This window comes from Drosophila kikkawai, chromosome 2L (genome assembly GCF_030179895.1).
Source record: "Drosophila kikkawai strain 14028-0561.14 chromosome 2L, DkikHiC1v2, whole genome shotgun sequence".
In the NCBI taxonomy this organism is placed as follows: domain Eukaryota; kingdom Metazoa; phylum Arthropoda; class Insecta; order Diptera; family Drosophilidae; genus Drosophila; species Drosophila kikkawai.
This window is the reverse complement of record NC_091728.1, coordinates 13,060,229-13,078,050: the sequence shown is the minus strand read 5'-3', so window position 1 is coordinate 13,078,050 and position 17,822 is coordinate 13,060,229. Positions and strand designations below refer to the sequence as shown.

Below are 17,822 nucleotides of genomic sequence, written 5' to 3'. Positions count from 1 at the left end.
TTATTATACCTATATTTAAATAATTCCTGAGATCCTTAATGGATATATGTAGGAAGTAAAAATTCTCTGGTTGGTTTTCTTGACCTTTTCTGTTTAAGTAATTTTGAAGAAGTATTTTTAGTAATTTTGTTTTTAATTTTTAAAACTCTTTATAGGTTTTATTTATTTTTATTATCTTATAATTATTATGTTCTATTTTTAAGGACAATTTTAAAGTTAATTTTACATCAAAAAATATATATTTTAAAGGCTGGTTTTATATTTCTATAAAAGACAAGCAAGTATTAAAGGTTTTATAAACAAAATGCATGTTAGTTTGCTTCTGTGTGCTTAGCCCAAAGAACTTATGGAGAATGTTTAAGCAAGCTTGTAAACGTGGCTCTTTGTTTAGATTTATGTATATTTTTAATATATATAATTATAATTTTGACATATTTTTTAATAATATATTTTAAATTTAGAAATCTCCACTAATATCTTAATATGTAATTCATCTTCTCAGGAGAAAGAACGCGCCAAGGATCTAGTTGCCGCGGGCAAACAATGTGAAACCATGGCCACAGAGCTCTTGGCTTTGGCAGCTGGCTCGGATTCGGCGGGGAAGATTCTTCAAGCCACCGACAAACGGAATGTGGAGTTTCTAGACGTTCTGATAGAGAATGAGCAAAAGGAAGTGATTGCGCATACGGTAGTGCAGCGTTACCTGCAGGTGAGTAAAATATTTTAAAAATAATAAAAAGTCCTCAAAATTAATTACTTAGTTATCCTTTAATGAATACTCTTTTATTTTAAATAATAAATCTTCAATATAATCACTATATTTTCCTGTTCTTATAGGAACTCTGGCACGGCTCCCTGACCTGGGCTTCCTGGAAGATCCTCCTCCTGCTGGTGGCCTTTATTGTCTGCCCGCCCGTTTGGATTGGCTTCACCTTTCCCATGGGCCACAAGTTCAACAAGGTGCCCATTATCAAGTTCATGTCGTACCTCACCTCGCACATTTACCTCATGATCCACCTGAGCATCGTGGGCATAACGCCCATATATCCCGTCCTCAGACTGAGCCTGGTGCCCTATTGGTACGAGATCGGACTGCTGATCTGGCTGAGCGGCCTGCTGCTGTTCGAGCTGACGAATCCCTCGGACAAGTCGGGATTGGGTTCGATCAAGGTGCTGGTGCTGCTGCTGGGCATGGCCGGCGTGGGCGTCCATGTGGCGGCCTTTGTCTTCGTGTCCAAGGAGTACTGGCCCACCCTGGTGTACTGTCGGAATCAGTGCTTTGCGTTGGCCTTCTTGCTGGCCTGCGTGCAGATCCTGGACTTTTTGTCCTTCCATCATTTGTTCGGACCCTGGGCCATTATCATTGGAGATTTGCTGAAGGATTTGGCCCGGTTTTTGGCCGTCTTGGCCATCTTTGTGTTTGGCTTTTCGATGCATATAGTGGCGTTGAATCAGAGTTTTGCCAACTTCTCGCCGGAGGATCTGCGCAGCTTCGAGAAGAAGAACCGAAATCGTGGCTACTTCAGCGACGGTAAGTCCAAACGTTTGCTATGCTTGATTCCAGTCTACTTTTCAATTTTTTGAGTTGGAAACTTTTCCCTCTTGTTTTTGTTTTTATTTTCCGTTTGGAATGTTTCTTGCAAAACTTCCTCTTTTTTGAACGTTCACAATGTGTCTTGATAAGTATCTGTGTCTGCCTTGAATGAACCAAAAAAGCCATCTAATCTGTGTGTGCTCGATGTTTTCACGATATAAGTAAATAACAAACCAAAGAACCAACAACTACAACCACATAATACAACAATTGCATGCTCAACAAGTACAAATAAAAACCAACCCGAACCTCCTCCAACCTTGATGTCGTAACCCCTGAAAAACCTTCAACCCCCGAACCCCAAAAACCGAACCCGAACACGTATTAATAATGTTCTTCCTCTGATCTTGACTCCAATCTCCGATACGTATCCAAAATCCAAATGGAACAGATGACATGCCCACGCCTCGACCTCCGCCCGCGGAGAATTATGTCGATAGTCGCTTCAGCGAATTCCGGCGAAAGCACAAGGACGACCGTAAGTCTCCTCCTTCCTCCCCACCCCCAAAAAAAAAAGTCACCAAAAAAACCACTCTGCAAAATCCTCCTGCATTTGCATGGTCCCTATATACATATATATCTGGGGCCTGACCCTTAACCCCCCTAATACCCCAAACTAACTCCGGTTCCGCCCATTTGGAATCGGACCCTGCCGTTGCCGTTGCGTTGCCGCCTTCGATGTTGTGTGCGTAAAGTTTTATTGTCGTTTGTTTTTCCAGTTGTTCTCCAAGTTTGGAAAATCCACCATCCGCACACTCGCTGCTCGAAATCCCCCTCTCGCCTTGCTCAGTTCTTTCAGTTCCTTTCGTTTTGAGGCATGTTCCCGCGCGGTGAATCCTCGATGTTGTGGATCTGTGTGTTAATAATAGGTATCAAAAAGCTAAGAATTATTTTTTAGTGTGGTTTTTTATGACCTATTATTGTATTTTTTATGTAGTTTCTTATTTGAATTTGTTTTTTCCATCTTGATTTGTAGGATTTAAGTGGATAAAAGTTTAAAAATTTGTTAAAATATTATTTTATTTTAAATATTTTTAAATAAAGAAGTTTTATCTATAGGTTTTGCTTTAATTTATTTCTTACTGTTATTACCATATGCGTTTTAATTATTTTAAAGTTTTGATATATGATTTTATATGTTTAATTCAATTTAATTTTTTTTTGTAAAATGTATAATTACTTTTCTCTAATGATTTTATCTTCTTTTTTGCGTTTCTTAAGCGATTTTAGTCGATGTGTAACTCAAATGATACCCATTAGAACCGTGTACTTAAACCAAAAACTGCATGTTGATGTTTAACCAAGTCAAGTCAATCAATCAATCAATCAATCAGCATAATCTGCCTGCCTGGGGCTTTCAGCTTGCGCCGCTTGCCCACCACCAAAAATTCTGCACAATCGAAACAATCGAAACCGATCGAATCGAATCGAATCGAAAACGTAACCGCTACTGGAAAATCGGTATCGATACCGATAGACTCGATATTCGTGAGACCGTGCGATTCGAACTGCTCAGCTGCTGCAGCTGCGAGATGCTGCTTTTGACGTGTTTAAACGCACTCACCCGCACTCTCCAAAAAAAAATCCACCAATAATATTGTAAACTTTCCAAATAATATCCAACAACAATATCCAAGCTCGCACAAACGCCTGTGCCAAGCCGATAAATATCCAAATATATATTCGTATATGTGCTAAAAATATATATATATTGAGCTAAAGCAAAGCCCCCCAAAAGAATAAAGATTATTGAGAGAGAGATTGTGAGTAACGTACTGTTCGGACCCATGTTAGGACCCATGACGCCCTTTCTGGCTTTCGAGCGTCTCTTCTTCGCGGTCTTCGGACAGACGACCACCCTGGACATCAATCCCATGCGACACTTGCGTCCCGAGTGGACCGAGGTGCTCTTCAAATTTGTCTTTGGCATCTACTTGTTGGTGTCTGTGGTTGTACTCATTAACCTGCTAATTGCCATGATGTCGGATACTTATCAGCGCATTCAGGTTTGTATCCCCCGACTCCACCACTAATCAGTATTTTCTCTCTGCTTTTCCCTCCTCTTTTCTACGCTTTGTGTTATCTGTGTGTGTGCGCTTTAAACCCCCCGCGAAAAACCTCGAAAACAACCCCAAAACTGACCGAAAATTCAATCACATTTGGCCACAAAACCAAAACTGGGGTTGGTTGATCGGACAAATCAACGTAACGAATATCGTATATATCGTCGCATCCACCAACCCGGAACTGGGCGTCCGTTATCTTTTTATTTTTCAAAATAATATCCACGCGCCGCCGGCCAATATCCAATGCGTGCTGTCCGGGGGTGTCTCTACCATAAAACGTATTCCGTATTCCGTATTGTATCTATATCTGTAAATGTATCTATAAATGTATCTGTAAATGTATCTGTAAATGTAATGGGGGCACCGACGCGCAGTGCGCATGCATCCGATAAACTCATTCGAGTTGTTGTTCTTCGCCGTGTTCGGACAGACGACGACCGAGCAGACGCAAGTTGACAAAATCAAAAATGTAGCCACGCCCACTCAACCGTATTGGGTCGAGTACCTGTTCAAAATTGTCTTTGGCATTTACATGTTGGTGTCGGTGGTTGTGCTCATTAACCTGCTGATTGCCATGATGTCAGACACCTATCAACGCATCCAGGTAGTATTGCTAAAGGCGCTTCCATATAATCCCACTTATGACCTCTATTTTATTACTTAATCTATATTATTTAGCTGTAAGTTAAGTATTGCTTATATTCATTAACTACTGTATACTAATCTTCAAGTCTTTTTCAGCGGGGAAGTGGGAGAGGTGAAGTTATTATATTATCTACAAAGATTTATAAGCCCAGTATTCGCCAGAGTTTCAGAGCTTTCAGAATAGATATTTGTTGTCCGTTTGTTTTTGAAAATGAGCCACTAACTTACAAAGATATAGATATTTATCTTTAATAGGTTGTATCTTATAGTCTTGACTCTCGACTACAATATATTAGCTACCAGCTGTAGTTTATATTCTAAGGGACCTTGGCTTTATCTGTATATCCATCAACTGCCCAGACTTGCATCTTCCAGGTTTTTTCAGGAACTTTTGAATTATAATTTATCTAAGGGATACATTTGTTGCAAGCCAGCAAAGCTGTATCTCAAGGATGGAAGATGTAGCCTAAGCCAAAAACAAAGCCAAAATCCTAGCCAAAACCTTAGTTAAAACTCAAGCCTCGTTTTAGTTTTATTTTTAGAACAGTTCAGACTTAGCTTAGTGTTGATTAGAGCCTAAAAGTATGTCCTGCTTTTGTGACCAGTGTTAAACAAAACCAAACAAAAAGAGTGTGGCCAAAGCATGCTTTTGAAATACTAATCGTTATAAATATATAGAAATTGTTGCTGCATGTCGTCTATATTTGTGCCTGTGTTTGTCCCTAGGACTTAAGTCTTCTCTCTCTTCACAGAGAAAGAGATACACCAATAAAGCGGCTAGGTTTTGTATGTCAATTTTGTAGTTTATTTAGAGCTAGAAACTCTCCTAGAAAATTGCCATCCAAAACAGGCTTCTAGATTTGTGTATCTCTATTAATAATTACCTGATTTTCGCAGCTCTTAAGTTACGTATATTAAAAAAAACCTGTAAATTCCGAGGCTTTAGTTCACAAAAACTCATCTCGTGTATACCTTTGTTCTTGTTCTCCCCAAAAAAAATATATATCATGTCATATCATCGCGCACCTGCTAAAAACAAAAAACATACAAAAAAACCTATGAAATACTAGGCCCAATCCGACATCGAGTGGAAATTCGGCTTGTCCAAGCTTATACGCAATATGCATCGCACCACAACAGCGCCCTCGCCGCTTAATTTAGTTACCACCTGGTTTATGTGGATCGTCGAGAAGGTCAAGGTAAACTCTCAGGTGACAAAGGCCGCCTCCCAGCCGCTGTCGCTCTATACTATATAATATCCTGTATACTATATACTACTATATCCTGTACCCTGTGCCTATATCCTGTTTCTGAATCTGAATCTGTTGACTTTCTGTGCAACTACCAGAACCGAGCCTGGAAGACCGTAGTTGTTGCTGACCTTTTCCCCAACCCATTTAAAGCAATTTGGCAACAAACCGCAATGAGTTCCACCACTGTGACTGCTTTAAGTGTGTTGTTTACCTGTCGAAAAACACACCTGTGGCACCCTATAGCACTATTTCTTGATTTCCAAAAATGCATTAAGTGATCGAAAGAAGATTTACAGATTTTTTATTGAATAAAGGGTTATTGATATTGGTTATATATACCTATAATTTTTTGCGGTATAATATTTTATATTTATGAAGTAAATAAATATAAATAATTCCCCCTTTTCGATCACTAACTGCATTTGTACACCAAATGTCCTGCACTTGGCACTCAACTTGCTTTCGATGTGTTTACCAAATATGCTGACTGCGTTTATGTTGTGTCTCTTGTCTTGTATGTGATCTATGTCCCGTGTCTAATGCGCCTTGATATAACCCACAAAAATCTGCAAATCTGCAAACCTACAAAATCCTGCAACAATCCTGCAATCCTCGCCAAATATCAGGCACGCATGAAGAAAAAGAAGCGTCCAAGTCTGGTTCAGATGATGGGAATACGTCAGGCCAGTCCGCGAACGAAAGCCGGGGCCAAGTGGCTATCGAAGATCAAGAAAGGTGAGACAAGTATGTATCGCTGCTGGGCTAAGCCAGGCCAAGACCCCGTGTATCCTGGGAAAAAAAAAGAACAAGAAACCCATTCAAGGGGTTTGGTAGCTAACAGCGTGTCAGCCCAAGTGTAACTCTCTTTTCCATACAGTCTGTCTTGCTTTCTTTCTCTACTCTATACTCTTTTCTATACTTTCTCTAAACTCTGAACATTTATTGGCTCGCTCTAGCTCCAAATTCTTTCCTTTCATCTTACGACTTTTCTTTACTTGCATTGAGAGAAAATCGCCGGGTGTTTTTACAAGTTTTCCTTAATCAAAAATAAGAAATCTCTACTGTAAATTCTGGAAATAATTTACCTAATCTCTGGCGATTTCATCTCAGTGCATCTTCTTGGAATATAGTAAGCCAATCTAATGATATTTTCCCCCTAAAATCCCCAGACTCGGTGGCCTTGTCTCAGGTTCATCTGTCACCGCTGGGATCCCAGGCCAGCTTTTCGCAGGCCAACCAGAATCGCATCGAGAACGTGGCCGACTGGGAGGCGATCGCCAAGAAATACCGCGCTTTGGTGGGCGACGAGGAGGGTGGTTCGCTCAAGGACTCGGATGCGGAGAGTGGATCCCAGGAGGGCAGCGGCGGTGGACAGCAGCCGCCGGCACAGGTGGGCAGAAGAGCCGCCATCAAGGCCGCCGCAAAGGAGACCAAGAAATAAATCAGAACAACACACCCAACACCCCGGACACCGACACAGACACACTCTCTCTCTCCACTTCCTGCGTTTTTGGATTGGCTAATTAATCACATTTCGATTGCAGGTCTAAGCTTCAACCTCTTCAACTTTTCTTCCAACTATCCAACTATCCTGAACTCTCCTCCTCTCTCTTCTCTTCTACTCGACTATCCCAGAGTCTGTCCTTCTGTACTCCTAAGCCTAAGTCTAAGTCTAAGTTTAAGCTGTCACTTTCAGGCATGTCCTTATTCTCTATGTAAGGAAGCCCTCCCGAAATCCTTAAGCTAAGCAAGCACTTCCTAAACTAATTTTAGCTAGAATATTGAAATTGTTTTGGGTAACTTTCGACATTTATTTTGATATTTCCCATTTTGAGTGTGTCGGCGATAAACGATTAACGATAAACGAAACAACAAAACAAGTTTTCCATGTTTAAGATTTTTGAAATAAAAATAAAAGTAAGTGCAGTCGCCAGTTTTGGAACTGACACCTTTTTTTAACATCTCCTAGCCCTTTTTGTATTAAGCTGACAACTCCCGCGTCTACCGGATCGACCATAGGCTTAATTATAATTAATTATTGTAGCTTTTAAGTCTTTAACTATAGCTTCAAAGTATAAATTTTATAAAAAAAAAAGAAACATATCGCATGATCTCATTGTTTTCCCGGGTAAACTTTGTCGTCCAGTAACTACATCCAATTTATTTACTAAGCTTGATTCATTTTTTATAAGAATTGTACGCCTAAAAGAATTGTTAATTGTACTTGAATGTAAATAAATAAGACATATTTGAAAATAATTGTAGATTTACTTTACTTTTTTATTATTCAGGAATTTAATAGAGATTTTTAAAATTCTACTTTCTCTGTTTTTTATCATTTTTATAAAAGATGAGGACTTTGTTATTATAATAATATAATATATATAGATATGTATGTCTTAACTTAATAAAAAAAATTATAGAGTTTTGTTGTTGAATTTTATACAGTTTTTTAAAAGCATTTAATCTGAATTAAAGTCTAGTAAACGAATATTCTATTTTAAAATTTTTGAAAAATAACTTCACTTACAAAAAATATTTATAAAATAGTTTTTAGCAGCTTATTAAGTTTTTTTTAATGTTTTATATAAATTATTTCAAACTTTTTAGCCAGTGTACAGTAGCCTCAAAACTGTTCCTTGAATGTAAAACTATTCTACTTTCAAGAGTTCCTCACCAGATGGCGCTTAAAATTCGTTGAACTAAAGTGAACAGCGCCACCTAGCCTTTTGAGAAACGTATAAGGTAGAACAAGTTAATAAGTCTGGCAGCATTGGACAGATACGTTAAATTTGAAATTAAAAACGTAAATTGTTACTTATTTTAATCAATAACATTTTTAAACTTTTTTAAAATTTAAACCTAAAAACCAAATATTTGTATCTTCATTTTCGCTTTTTCATGTTAAAATGCAAGTAAAAATAAAAAAAAATATAAAAAAATTACCAAATTTATTATATCCGGCAAGAAATATCCCATTCAAAAGTTCATCCGTTTCTTAAAAATATTAAAAATATTACTTTTCAGTACACATTTCTAGGACGAACAGGAAACTTTTACTTAAATTCACCAAAAAACTTATAAAAATTCCTTTAAGCCTTGTAACTACCTCTTAAAAATTGTTTAGAGTCTTTGCTTATCTCTGCTTAATTTATTTAATTTATTCCACCAATAGTCGCAAGCCAGATTAACAGATTACAAGGAGACACGGCAGGCAAGGCTTACATTAGCTGGGGAAACTGGGAAAACAGAGAGAAAAAGAGAGACAGAGCGACAAACCGCATCGGCAAATTGACCAAGGTGTTGAACTTCGGAAATTGCTTTTTAATTTGGCTCGAAGCAGCGGCTGCAGCTTGCTGGCTGTCACGATTGCAGGTGTCACAAGGTGTTGAAAGGCTCAAGTGGTCACTCGTACTTATATTGTTGCACTTATTATTGTAAATAATTGCCCAAAGTTGCTGCAGTTGCAAGCATGATCGATATAAACCGAAACGCAAACGAGTTTTGGCCAAGGTTTATGGCCACAAGCCAGTGTCAATTTAGTCTGCAATTATTTCAGTTAATAAATTCAAGGATTTTGCAGGGGAGATAAAAACTAAAGAAAGATCGATCTTGGCCACTTTTTCGGTAGCTCTTGGCCCTCATAATGAATTCAAATTCAAACACAAATCGATCTGAGGCCCTGAGATGTTGTCCATCATTCATCAAAGGTGGGATTCCTCTGACCAGGAAGCATCCGGGCCAGCAACATGTGTGTTGTGCGGTGTGTGTCGGCACAGCAGGTGACATTTCCAGGCCGAGATCGGGGGAAATGTAAATAAATGAACGAACACCCATATATGCAACGCGACATGGAGCAAGTTGTTCCTGGGCTTGTTATGTTTATGTTCATGTTGCCCGTTTGCCGTGTTGCCGTGCCTGTTGCTGTTGCTTTGATATACAAAACACTTTTTCATATCGAAATTTGTGATAGGCCGTGATTAATGGCGAGCGACACAAACACTTAATTTGACGCCAGGCCCGTAGCTGGCGCCTTTGGGGAAATGGCACCGATCCCGACGAGAAACTACACGGTTGCACAGGGAGAAATAATGGTAGGAAATCTATTAATTTTTAAAAAATGTAATTCTTTGTTTTTTAAACTATTTATAAAATGTTTCTTCTTTTAATAAAGTTGTAACAAAATTATAAAGATAAGTATTTGGGTATTTTTCCAGTGTAAAACTCGAATTTGCTGCTGGTTTAGCTGGCGGGAGAAACAATAATCTCGGGCAAGATTAATTATTGTAATCACATCAACAGCAGAGCCATGCGAACGGATTCGGCTTCGGATTGGGAGTCGCATTCGGATTCAAATATTTGTATATACGGAATGGGAGTCACAGGGAAACGAGCAAGAAAATGATCAATGATCATCAGACGTCGCGTTCGTTCTCTGTTGATTTTTATAGCGAACTGCGATCTCTTCGGGGCCTGGGTTACACATTTCATTGGCTAATCAAGATGCTAATTTGAAGAAGATTAATTTGTGTGCGAGTTTCTGACTCGCCTGCCTACCCGCCAGGCATACATATAGCCCAAGATTCGACTCGCGAGATTATAATCTGGCTAAGCCAGAGGAAACTGAAGGCTTATTATTAATACAGGCCAACAACACAGCCCCCCAAGAAATGTGTCTTGTATTTAATTAAATATGCGAGCACTTGAAGAAATTAATCAAGGAATTTGGAGTTCCAAAAGAAAATATATAATTATAATTAAGTTCTACAGAAATTCTAAGAATTTCTCAGTGAGAAATTATAATATACAAAATATAAAATATAAATATTAACATTTTTCATAAAATATATTTATAAGTATATATTATTTCCAGTGTTTTTGCCATTTAGCGTTGCTAAAGAAATTAAGAGAGACTCGACTCGCTGAGAGTGTGTGCTTGTTGCCATCCCAGTGACACGCAGATTAATTGAAATTTTATGAGTAGCGCAGACGTAAACAATCAGCGAGACCACCTTTGCCAGCCCCCTAAGGTCATAGGAGCGAAGCGGGTCTCTGTCCGCCAGATCGCGTATCCCAGGATCGCCGATGCCGGTCCGAGGCGACTAACTGGTCAAGTCGGTGGACAGCTGTGGCTCACCAAACGTGGCCAAAAGCTGCTAGTGGCATTATGAAATATGGCCCACAACCATGCACAGTGGGTTGGTATACAAATATTCCAGGAAAATGGTAAGAAATGCCAATATCATGGTCTTTTTAATAGGGATTTTTAGAGATTTTAGATAAATTTAAAGCCAAAATGTCAAATATGATATAAAAAGTTATTTATTAAAATATATTATACAATTCAGCTTCAGTTAAACGTCATATTTATATAGAAAACCTATAGTTAATTACCACATAGTCCCTGATTATACCACTGTTCCTTCTTGATCCTGCTGACGCGATCGCCACGCTAATTGATAGACTGTGAAATGATTTACCAACGCCGGGAAAGCCAAGCTGCCAAGCGTGGCCAGGTGGGTCAGCAGCAGACCTCAGCACCAGCTCCAGGTCCCGGACCTGGTCATCACTTCTTGGTCGGCTTTCTGTTTGGTCTTGGTCTTTGGTTTGTGGCCGCTGGAAAGGAGGCCTTGCACTGAACTCAGGCCTAAGTGAAAAGTGTTAAAAAGCGCGACTCACGGCCGGGGCTGAGCAGACAAATGAGCAGCGGCTCTTGACATTTGCGAAATTTGAAATGTCAGCCGAGGGAATGGGAAGCAGGAGAGCCTGCTCCCTTTGACGAAGGTCCCGAGGATGGGAGGTCTCGGAACCCGGATCGGTTGCGGAGAATTTAAATTAAAACCCAAGGTGAAAGGTTATTAATTTGCAAGTGGAACTGGGGCGTTGCTCCAGCTCAAGCTTAATATTCGGATCTCTCCGGCTCATTTGGGTTAATGTTGAGGGTACTTGGTCTGGGATGATGATCACGATGATGCCCGCGGCGTTGTGACAGACAGCAGTTGAAATCTGGTGGATTTAATTAATAAGTGTACTTAGGGAAAGCTTTTATTTTGAGTGAAGAAATTAAGGCGATTTCTTGCTAAAAGTGTGGGACATTAACATTATATAATAATACAGAAAATATTATTTTAGCAAAAAGAAGGCTTGCTGTTTAAACTAGAAACCCTTTTCTAGCTCCCTTAGCAACCCCTTGAGCTATCCATCGATCTTTTAACAATATTTTCCAGCTCACAGATCCCACAGATATCTATAATATCAATATCTTCGGCATCTCTTTGTTACTGGCAGTTGAAGTGTGAAATTTGCTTAGCCAAGACCCCATAACTCTGGCAGAGATCAGGGATCGGATCCCCAGCTCTAACTTAGGGCCCACGGCCTGGGCTGAGTTAATTCGAGGAACTCTCTGATAGGTAGCCAGGCGAAATGCCAACGAGCCGTGGCCATTTCCACTTGGTAACGGTAAGCGAGGGAAAATTCAGCACGCACGACACACAAAATGTGGTGGACCCAGGGGGGTGGCGGGAAAATAGCAAAGGCAACTGTGTTGTGACCATAACTTATGCGCAAATGATTCGATTTGGAGGCGTACCGAATGCAGATACCCCGTGCCCAGCTACCCAATAATGGCCGAGTGGAGTGGCTTCCTCTCTACCGAAGAAGCTGTGAAAGTTGCACTGCGAGCCGCAGCGGGAGAAAGAGTGGCAAATTTGTAGAAAATTGAATGCCACCTTACCTTAGTCATCATCGGTAGCCGGTAGATGAGATGGTGGAAAATATGAATCCAAAAAATAACAACTGACCACGTAGGCGGCACACGGATGCCGATGTGTAATTTTTTGTGAATTTATTTTATTTGGCAACCGTGAATTCACTCGAGAAACACTGAGAAAAAAGTAGTAAATGGTTTTTTGTTAATATTTGGGGATTTATATTTAAGATATTTTATATTAATAGAAAATACAAGTAAGTAAAGCTACAATTTATTGACTTTTTAGGGAAGAAACTATTTAAAAATGACTTTAAAATATATTTTGATTATTTTCAACCTAACATGAGTTTTCAATTAATTTGTAATGCATTTAAAATTTCAAAATACTCCATTTTATATCAGTTAAAAATTCGTTGAATTATTATTATAGTATTTGAAATAAATTAAAATAATTTTCGCTTGCTATAACCAAAGATATTATAATTAAAATTAGGGAAAAATTATAATAAATCGATCAATATATAACTTTTAAAATTGAATATTTAAATAAAACATTTGAATATATCACCAAATCAATTATTTAATTTTTAGATTACCTTTTCTCCAAGTGACTTTAAAAATCCGCAAAAAAAAGAGTCAGAAGCATCAGCAGCAGTCCCAGAAAATCACAGCAAAATAATTGGCAAGTGGTGGGAAAGATTTCTCCCTGGGCACTTCGTCTAATTGAAATTCCCATGCTCATCGCTCAGCGCCTCTAATGGCGACCCCAGCTGCCACACACACACACAATCTGAATCTGGCCGGGACCCAGGCCAGGTTTGGGGGCCAATTTGAGCCAAATCGTCCAACGACACGCACTTTTGGCCAAATGCACGCACTCGTGGACTAGAAAAAGCCAAAAAGGAGTGGGACTTGGTGGGTTGTATAGCCACGGCAGGACACAGGGCCACCACTCGACTTGCATTCAACAGCCATTTTTGGTGCTTTTAATTGTCAGTAGCCAGTGTCCAGTGACCAGAGAGCCCTTCTCTATCTGCTCCGATTGCTGCATGCGAAATGGTTCTCATGTGACCCGAGATTTTAATGCTGCTAACGAAATTTAATTGGCCTCTAAATGATTTTAATTGTGCCACTGATGTTGGCCATAAGTTACATCGCAAATGGCCAGCCATTCTAGATGCCGGACTGCCAGATAAAGCCATCGATGTGTTGCTCTTGAAAACGGTGCTGAAAAAACAGGAACGTAATTGTTGGAAATTTTCAGGAGTTCTTAAAAGCTTTTATTTTCTTTTTAAATGTTAACTCTTTTCTTTTTTTCTTTAAAATTTTAAAGTCTTTTGTTTTATAAAATTTAATTATTACAGATTTTTATACCCTTGCAGGGTATTATAATTTCAGTCAGAAGTTTGCAACCCAGTGAAGGAGACGTTTCCGACCCTATAAAGTATATATATTCTTGATCAGCATCAACAGGGGAATCTTTCTAGACATGTCCGGAAGAAATCGATTTTTTGGCCATTTTTGCAAAAATTGCCAAAAATTTTGATTTCTTAAAATTTTTAATTTGGTATGCAGTTTTTTTAAATTAATAAATACTAACACAAAACTGCTTTCCGAATCGAAATTAATGCATTTTTGGCTTAGTTATGATATATTTTAATTGTTACCTGCAAGGGTATACAAACTTTGGCTGGCCAAAGTTAGCTTTCTTTCTTGTTTTAAACTATTTCTATCCTTTGTGTTCTTTATGATCAAAATTATGTACCTATAAATTAAAATGTATAATATTTGTTACTGCAAAATGCACATCCTTTTCATTATTTATAAAATGTGTGAATTTAATGAGAAAGTTTAAGGTTTTTTCAACCTAAAGATACAAGAATAAGATAAGTATAATTCCAAAGATACTTGGAAAAGGAGATACTTTTGTCTTCCAAATAAATGATATTCCAATAGACACAAAGCTCTATCATCTCTTACTTCTTGGCCATCATTCTAAACTTTTTAGCTAATTTATTTTTAATAAAATAAAATGATTACCTTAATTATTTAACCACTTATCACTCTTCAACTCAAACTCTTTCTAAAAAAATACCTAATCTCCCTTTATTAAAAATAAATATGATAATACCTAAATACTTAGCCATCTAAGACATAAAAAAATACACTACAAAGCCTTAAGTAACGATCAACGCTGGCGCAGGTCCTCAGATCACCAGATTGGTCCGCATCCGCTATTGCAGAGGTATATCCGCGAAACATCCGCACCGACATCCGCGTCGGCGTTCTCGTCGCTGTCTTTCATTTCCTTTGATCTTGTAGCGCCGATCAAATCGATCAAATGTAATTTTCGCAGCACGAACGTGCGGCATGGCCAAAGGAGGAGGCGGCGAGCCTTCCTCTCCACCAAAACCCAACGACGAGCGCCAACTACAAGTGCCAGCAGAGCCCTCTGATAGCTTCACCTACCCCTCGCCTAAGCTCGTTCCTGTTGCGGCCAAGTACATTTACACCAATTGCACTGATCGATCTGGGTGTAAGTTATACGCCACGGCAGCAGCGACCGTGCCAAATTCTTAATAGTTGGCGGGCCTGCTACGAGAGCAGGTCTTGGGTAAGTTGGGGAGAATCCACCAAGGAGTCAGTCAGGAGAATTGAGAATCCGAGAGACGAGAACCGAGAAGCGAGATCTGAGAGTAAACAGCCAGCGACAGGGCCAAGACCATCACGATGGCGTTTTGTGGTTAAACTTGGGCTGGGAGTTGAGCCTAAGCTGGCAGTGGGGAGCTGCACTGGAAGAATCTTTTACGGAAGTCTTAAAATATTCATATTAAAATTAAAATTAATTAAACTTTGAGATACATTTGATATCGCATATATAAAAATTCGATGTACATCCCTCGAAATAAGTTGTGTTATTTATTTTATTAATATCCTAGTACGACAAGGGCGTTTTTATATTTATTGCACAACTTAAGACTATGAAAGTTTAATATTTTAAATATAAATATTATTTATTAAATACGTTCCTTTTTCTCAGTGCAAGAACAAATCTTGGTCGCTGGCGGTTTCGCTATAATTAAGGACTTTGGTGTAATTTGTACACCTATTTAGGATCGCGTTGATTACAGGCCGGCGTTTTATTGCTTTTGACACCTAAAGGGAAACCGGCTTTAACCCGCTCTGCCTCCTCTTAACCCCTTGCACTGGGTCTTGGCCCATTTGGAAGCTGTGCGAAAAGCAGAACAGAACTCCCGAGAGACGAGCGAGTGAGATCCCTCGATTGGCGCACACTGAAGTGGATTTATTGGCTGACGTGAGTGTTTAGCGTTGACGGCATAGAACAAAAGGAATCGCCAGTTGGCCTCAAAGGCCTCCGGCAGCGGCATCGGCACCCAGTACCTCCTTCTCATGCCTTACTCCTCTCCCAGAACTCCCACCATTTGCAGACCCAATCCTTGATATCCTCATTCACCGGACATCCCCCATTATCACGCTCAGCTGGGCCTTTGGGAGAGCTTTTATTGAGGTCTTCGAAGGAAATCAAGGCAGCCAGCTGGGCGACAAGCAGTTTGAGGAGTTATTCTTTTGAGTTTTAGGTTTATAAATCAATTTTTTGTATTTTTATTAAATATTTTATTTATTTTTATCCTTTTTTAATGAAAAATATCTGCATAATCATATGTAAAGGTCCACTCTTTTTCTGTTAGTATTTCTATTTGTTACAATTACTTTATACTTTATGTTTCCAAATATTTCTGCCTCCCACAACGAAGCATCGGTGGTTCAGTGGTAGAATGCTTGCCTCCCACGCAAGTGGTCCGGGTTCGATTCCCGGCCGATGCAAAGGATGTACTTTTTTTAGTTTTTACATTTAATTTGTGATATTTTTTTTATGATTTTTTATATAGAATATATATATATATATTTTTTTTTTGTATTACCACTTCATAGCTGAAACAAAGATCAGATCAGAATTAAGGCTTTGTACTAAGTCTGCTTTTATTATTTTTATGGCTTTAAATATTAGAATTTAAATACAAAATATATATTGTATTATTTTGTAATTAAGTTAAGTTAATTTTAATGAAGCTTACATTTTATTGAGATTTTAATACATAGGGTAAGGTGGGGTAAAGCCGACAGTGTGGGTAAACCCGACCCCCCTCTGTTTTCGAAAATCGGAAGCACTACGCAAAATAATATTAGTGTTGTCGTGTAGAGCATCGAAAACAATGAAAATGGTGGTATGACACCATTTTATTAGTCAACATTGAGATGGTCAAACGACGACAAGTTTGTTTTCACAATTTTGACTTTCATTTTTGTGCATTTAGATTGGATTTAGATTCTTTGAATAAAGTCCTACAAAGTGCATATAAGTTTGGTTCATTTTTTTTCATAATTTCTTTTTTAATTGCGTTTTTATGAAAAATTACGTCGTGGGGCAAATCCGACCTCTAAATAGTGGGGTAAATCCTGCCGCAAAAAAAGCCAAAAAAACAACAATCACACAAAAACCATCAACATCGCAGCCAACCAGACGTTCAACTCGAACCAAAAAACGCCAGCAAGCTATTTGAGTAGCGAATCAGATGATACTGATTAATTATTTTGCTATTTTCATTTTTTTAATTCTATTATCTTTTATTACCATTATATAACATAACTTTGATTGATATATCATTGCAAAACCTATATTTAGGTTATATCTGTACTAAATCAACCAAAATCATAGGCGGTCGGGTTTACCCCATCATTTTTGAACATAGCAAAAATGAACTTTTTCGTAAAACGCTTGTATCTCAAAACTTTTCAAAGGTATGAATAAAATGCTATGCATAGAAAGTTGCGCAAAGGTCTAACCTTTAATTTGGTATATATAACGACTTGATCCGATGTAAAATAAGCATTTTATAGCCAAAACCATTTACTAGGTCTGCTTTACCCCACCTTACCCTAATATTTCTTATTATTTAAATATCTTCGGGAGATAAGAGGATAGGCATTAATGGGGTTCGTCCGGCAAAGGGCCTACATAAAATTCTTTCCTTTTTAAAAGCTTTGATAGTATTCATCTACAATAACATTTAAAAGATATAGCTTAAAAGTTTTATTATAATTTAATCCCCAATCTAAATAAAAAATAACTTTATTTAATATCAACTTTTGCTAAAAAGGTCACTTGTTGTGAAGGCCACCAAGAGCAGTCAATCGTGGCCCAAAATAATTAAATACCAGACACCACTCAAATATTATTCATTATCGCGTTCGCAGTGCCAGACTAATAGTGGTAATTTGTCTAGCCAAAAAATGAGCGGGCTAGCCACAAAATTTATATCATAAATAATTTGTCAGCAGTTTACCAAAACCCAAAAGCGAGAGATAGAGAGAGCCAGAATTATTGGCGGCAATTAGTTGCCAATGGGCATTGCCACTGCCAATTGCAAAATTCGAATGCAAATCGCATGGCGTGGGCGCTGCGAAAAATCCGAAAATCAGATGCCGTCGATGATGGTTATCGGCGTGAAAAACAATCGCCCGTCGACTGACTG

General features: G+C 38.6%; 2 protein-coding genes and 1 non-coding gene across 6 annotated transcripts in view; 2 read left to right on the top strand and 1 right to left on the bottom strand.

Annotated features, from left to right (window-relative positions):
• Positions 1–7,751, top strand: part of nompC (no mechanoreceptor potential C) — a 29,478-nt gene extending 21,727 nt beyond the window's left edge. The window contains exons 12-18 of one of the 4 annotated variants that reach the window (XM_017176500.3): positions 503–709; positions 838–1,531; positions 1,986–2,072; positions 3,389–3,600; positions 5,376–5,504; positions 6,185–6,293; positions 6,728–7,235. In XM_017176500.3, the coding sequence (XP_017031989.1) occupies positions 503–709; positions 838–1,531; positions 1,986–2,072; positions 3,389–3,600; positions 5,376–5,504; positions 6,185–6,293; positions 6,728–6,999 (1,710 nt within the window). In that variant the 3' untranslated portion in view covers positions 7,000–7,235. Of the gene's footprint in view, positions 1–502; positions 710–837; positions 1,532–1,985; positions 2,073–2,815; positions 3,601–5,375; positions 5,505–6,184; positions 6,294–6,727 lie in introns of those variants that run through there. The other 3 variants (XM_070283487.1, XM_070283488.1, XM_070283489.1) reach the window with 3 other exon arrangements.
• The window catches only part of Hel25E (ATP-dependent RNA helicase 25E), a 219,398-nt gene continuing 205,175 nt past the window's right edge, over positions 3,600–17,822 (bottom strand). Inside the window, exon 9 of the mRNA XM_070283492.1 lies at positions 3,600–3,609. The gene's annotated coding sequence lies outside the window, so the exon portion shown is untranslated. The remainder of the gene's footprint in view (positions 3,610–17,822) is intronic.
• On the top strand, positions 16,043–16,113 carry TRNAG-CCC (transfer RNA glycine (anticodon CCC)). The gene has a single exon. It is a non-coding gene; the product is annotated as a tRNA-Gly (tRNA).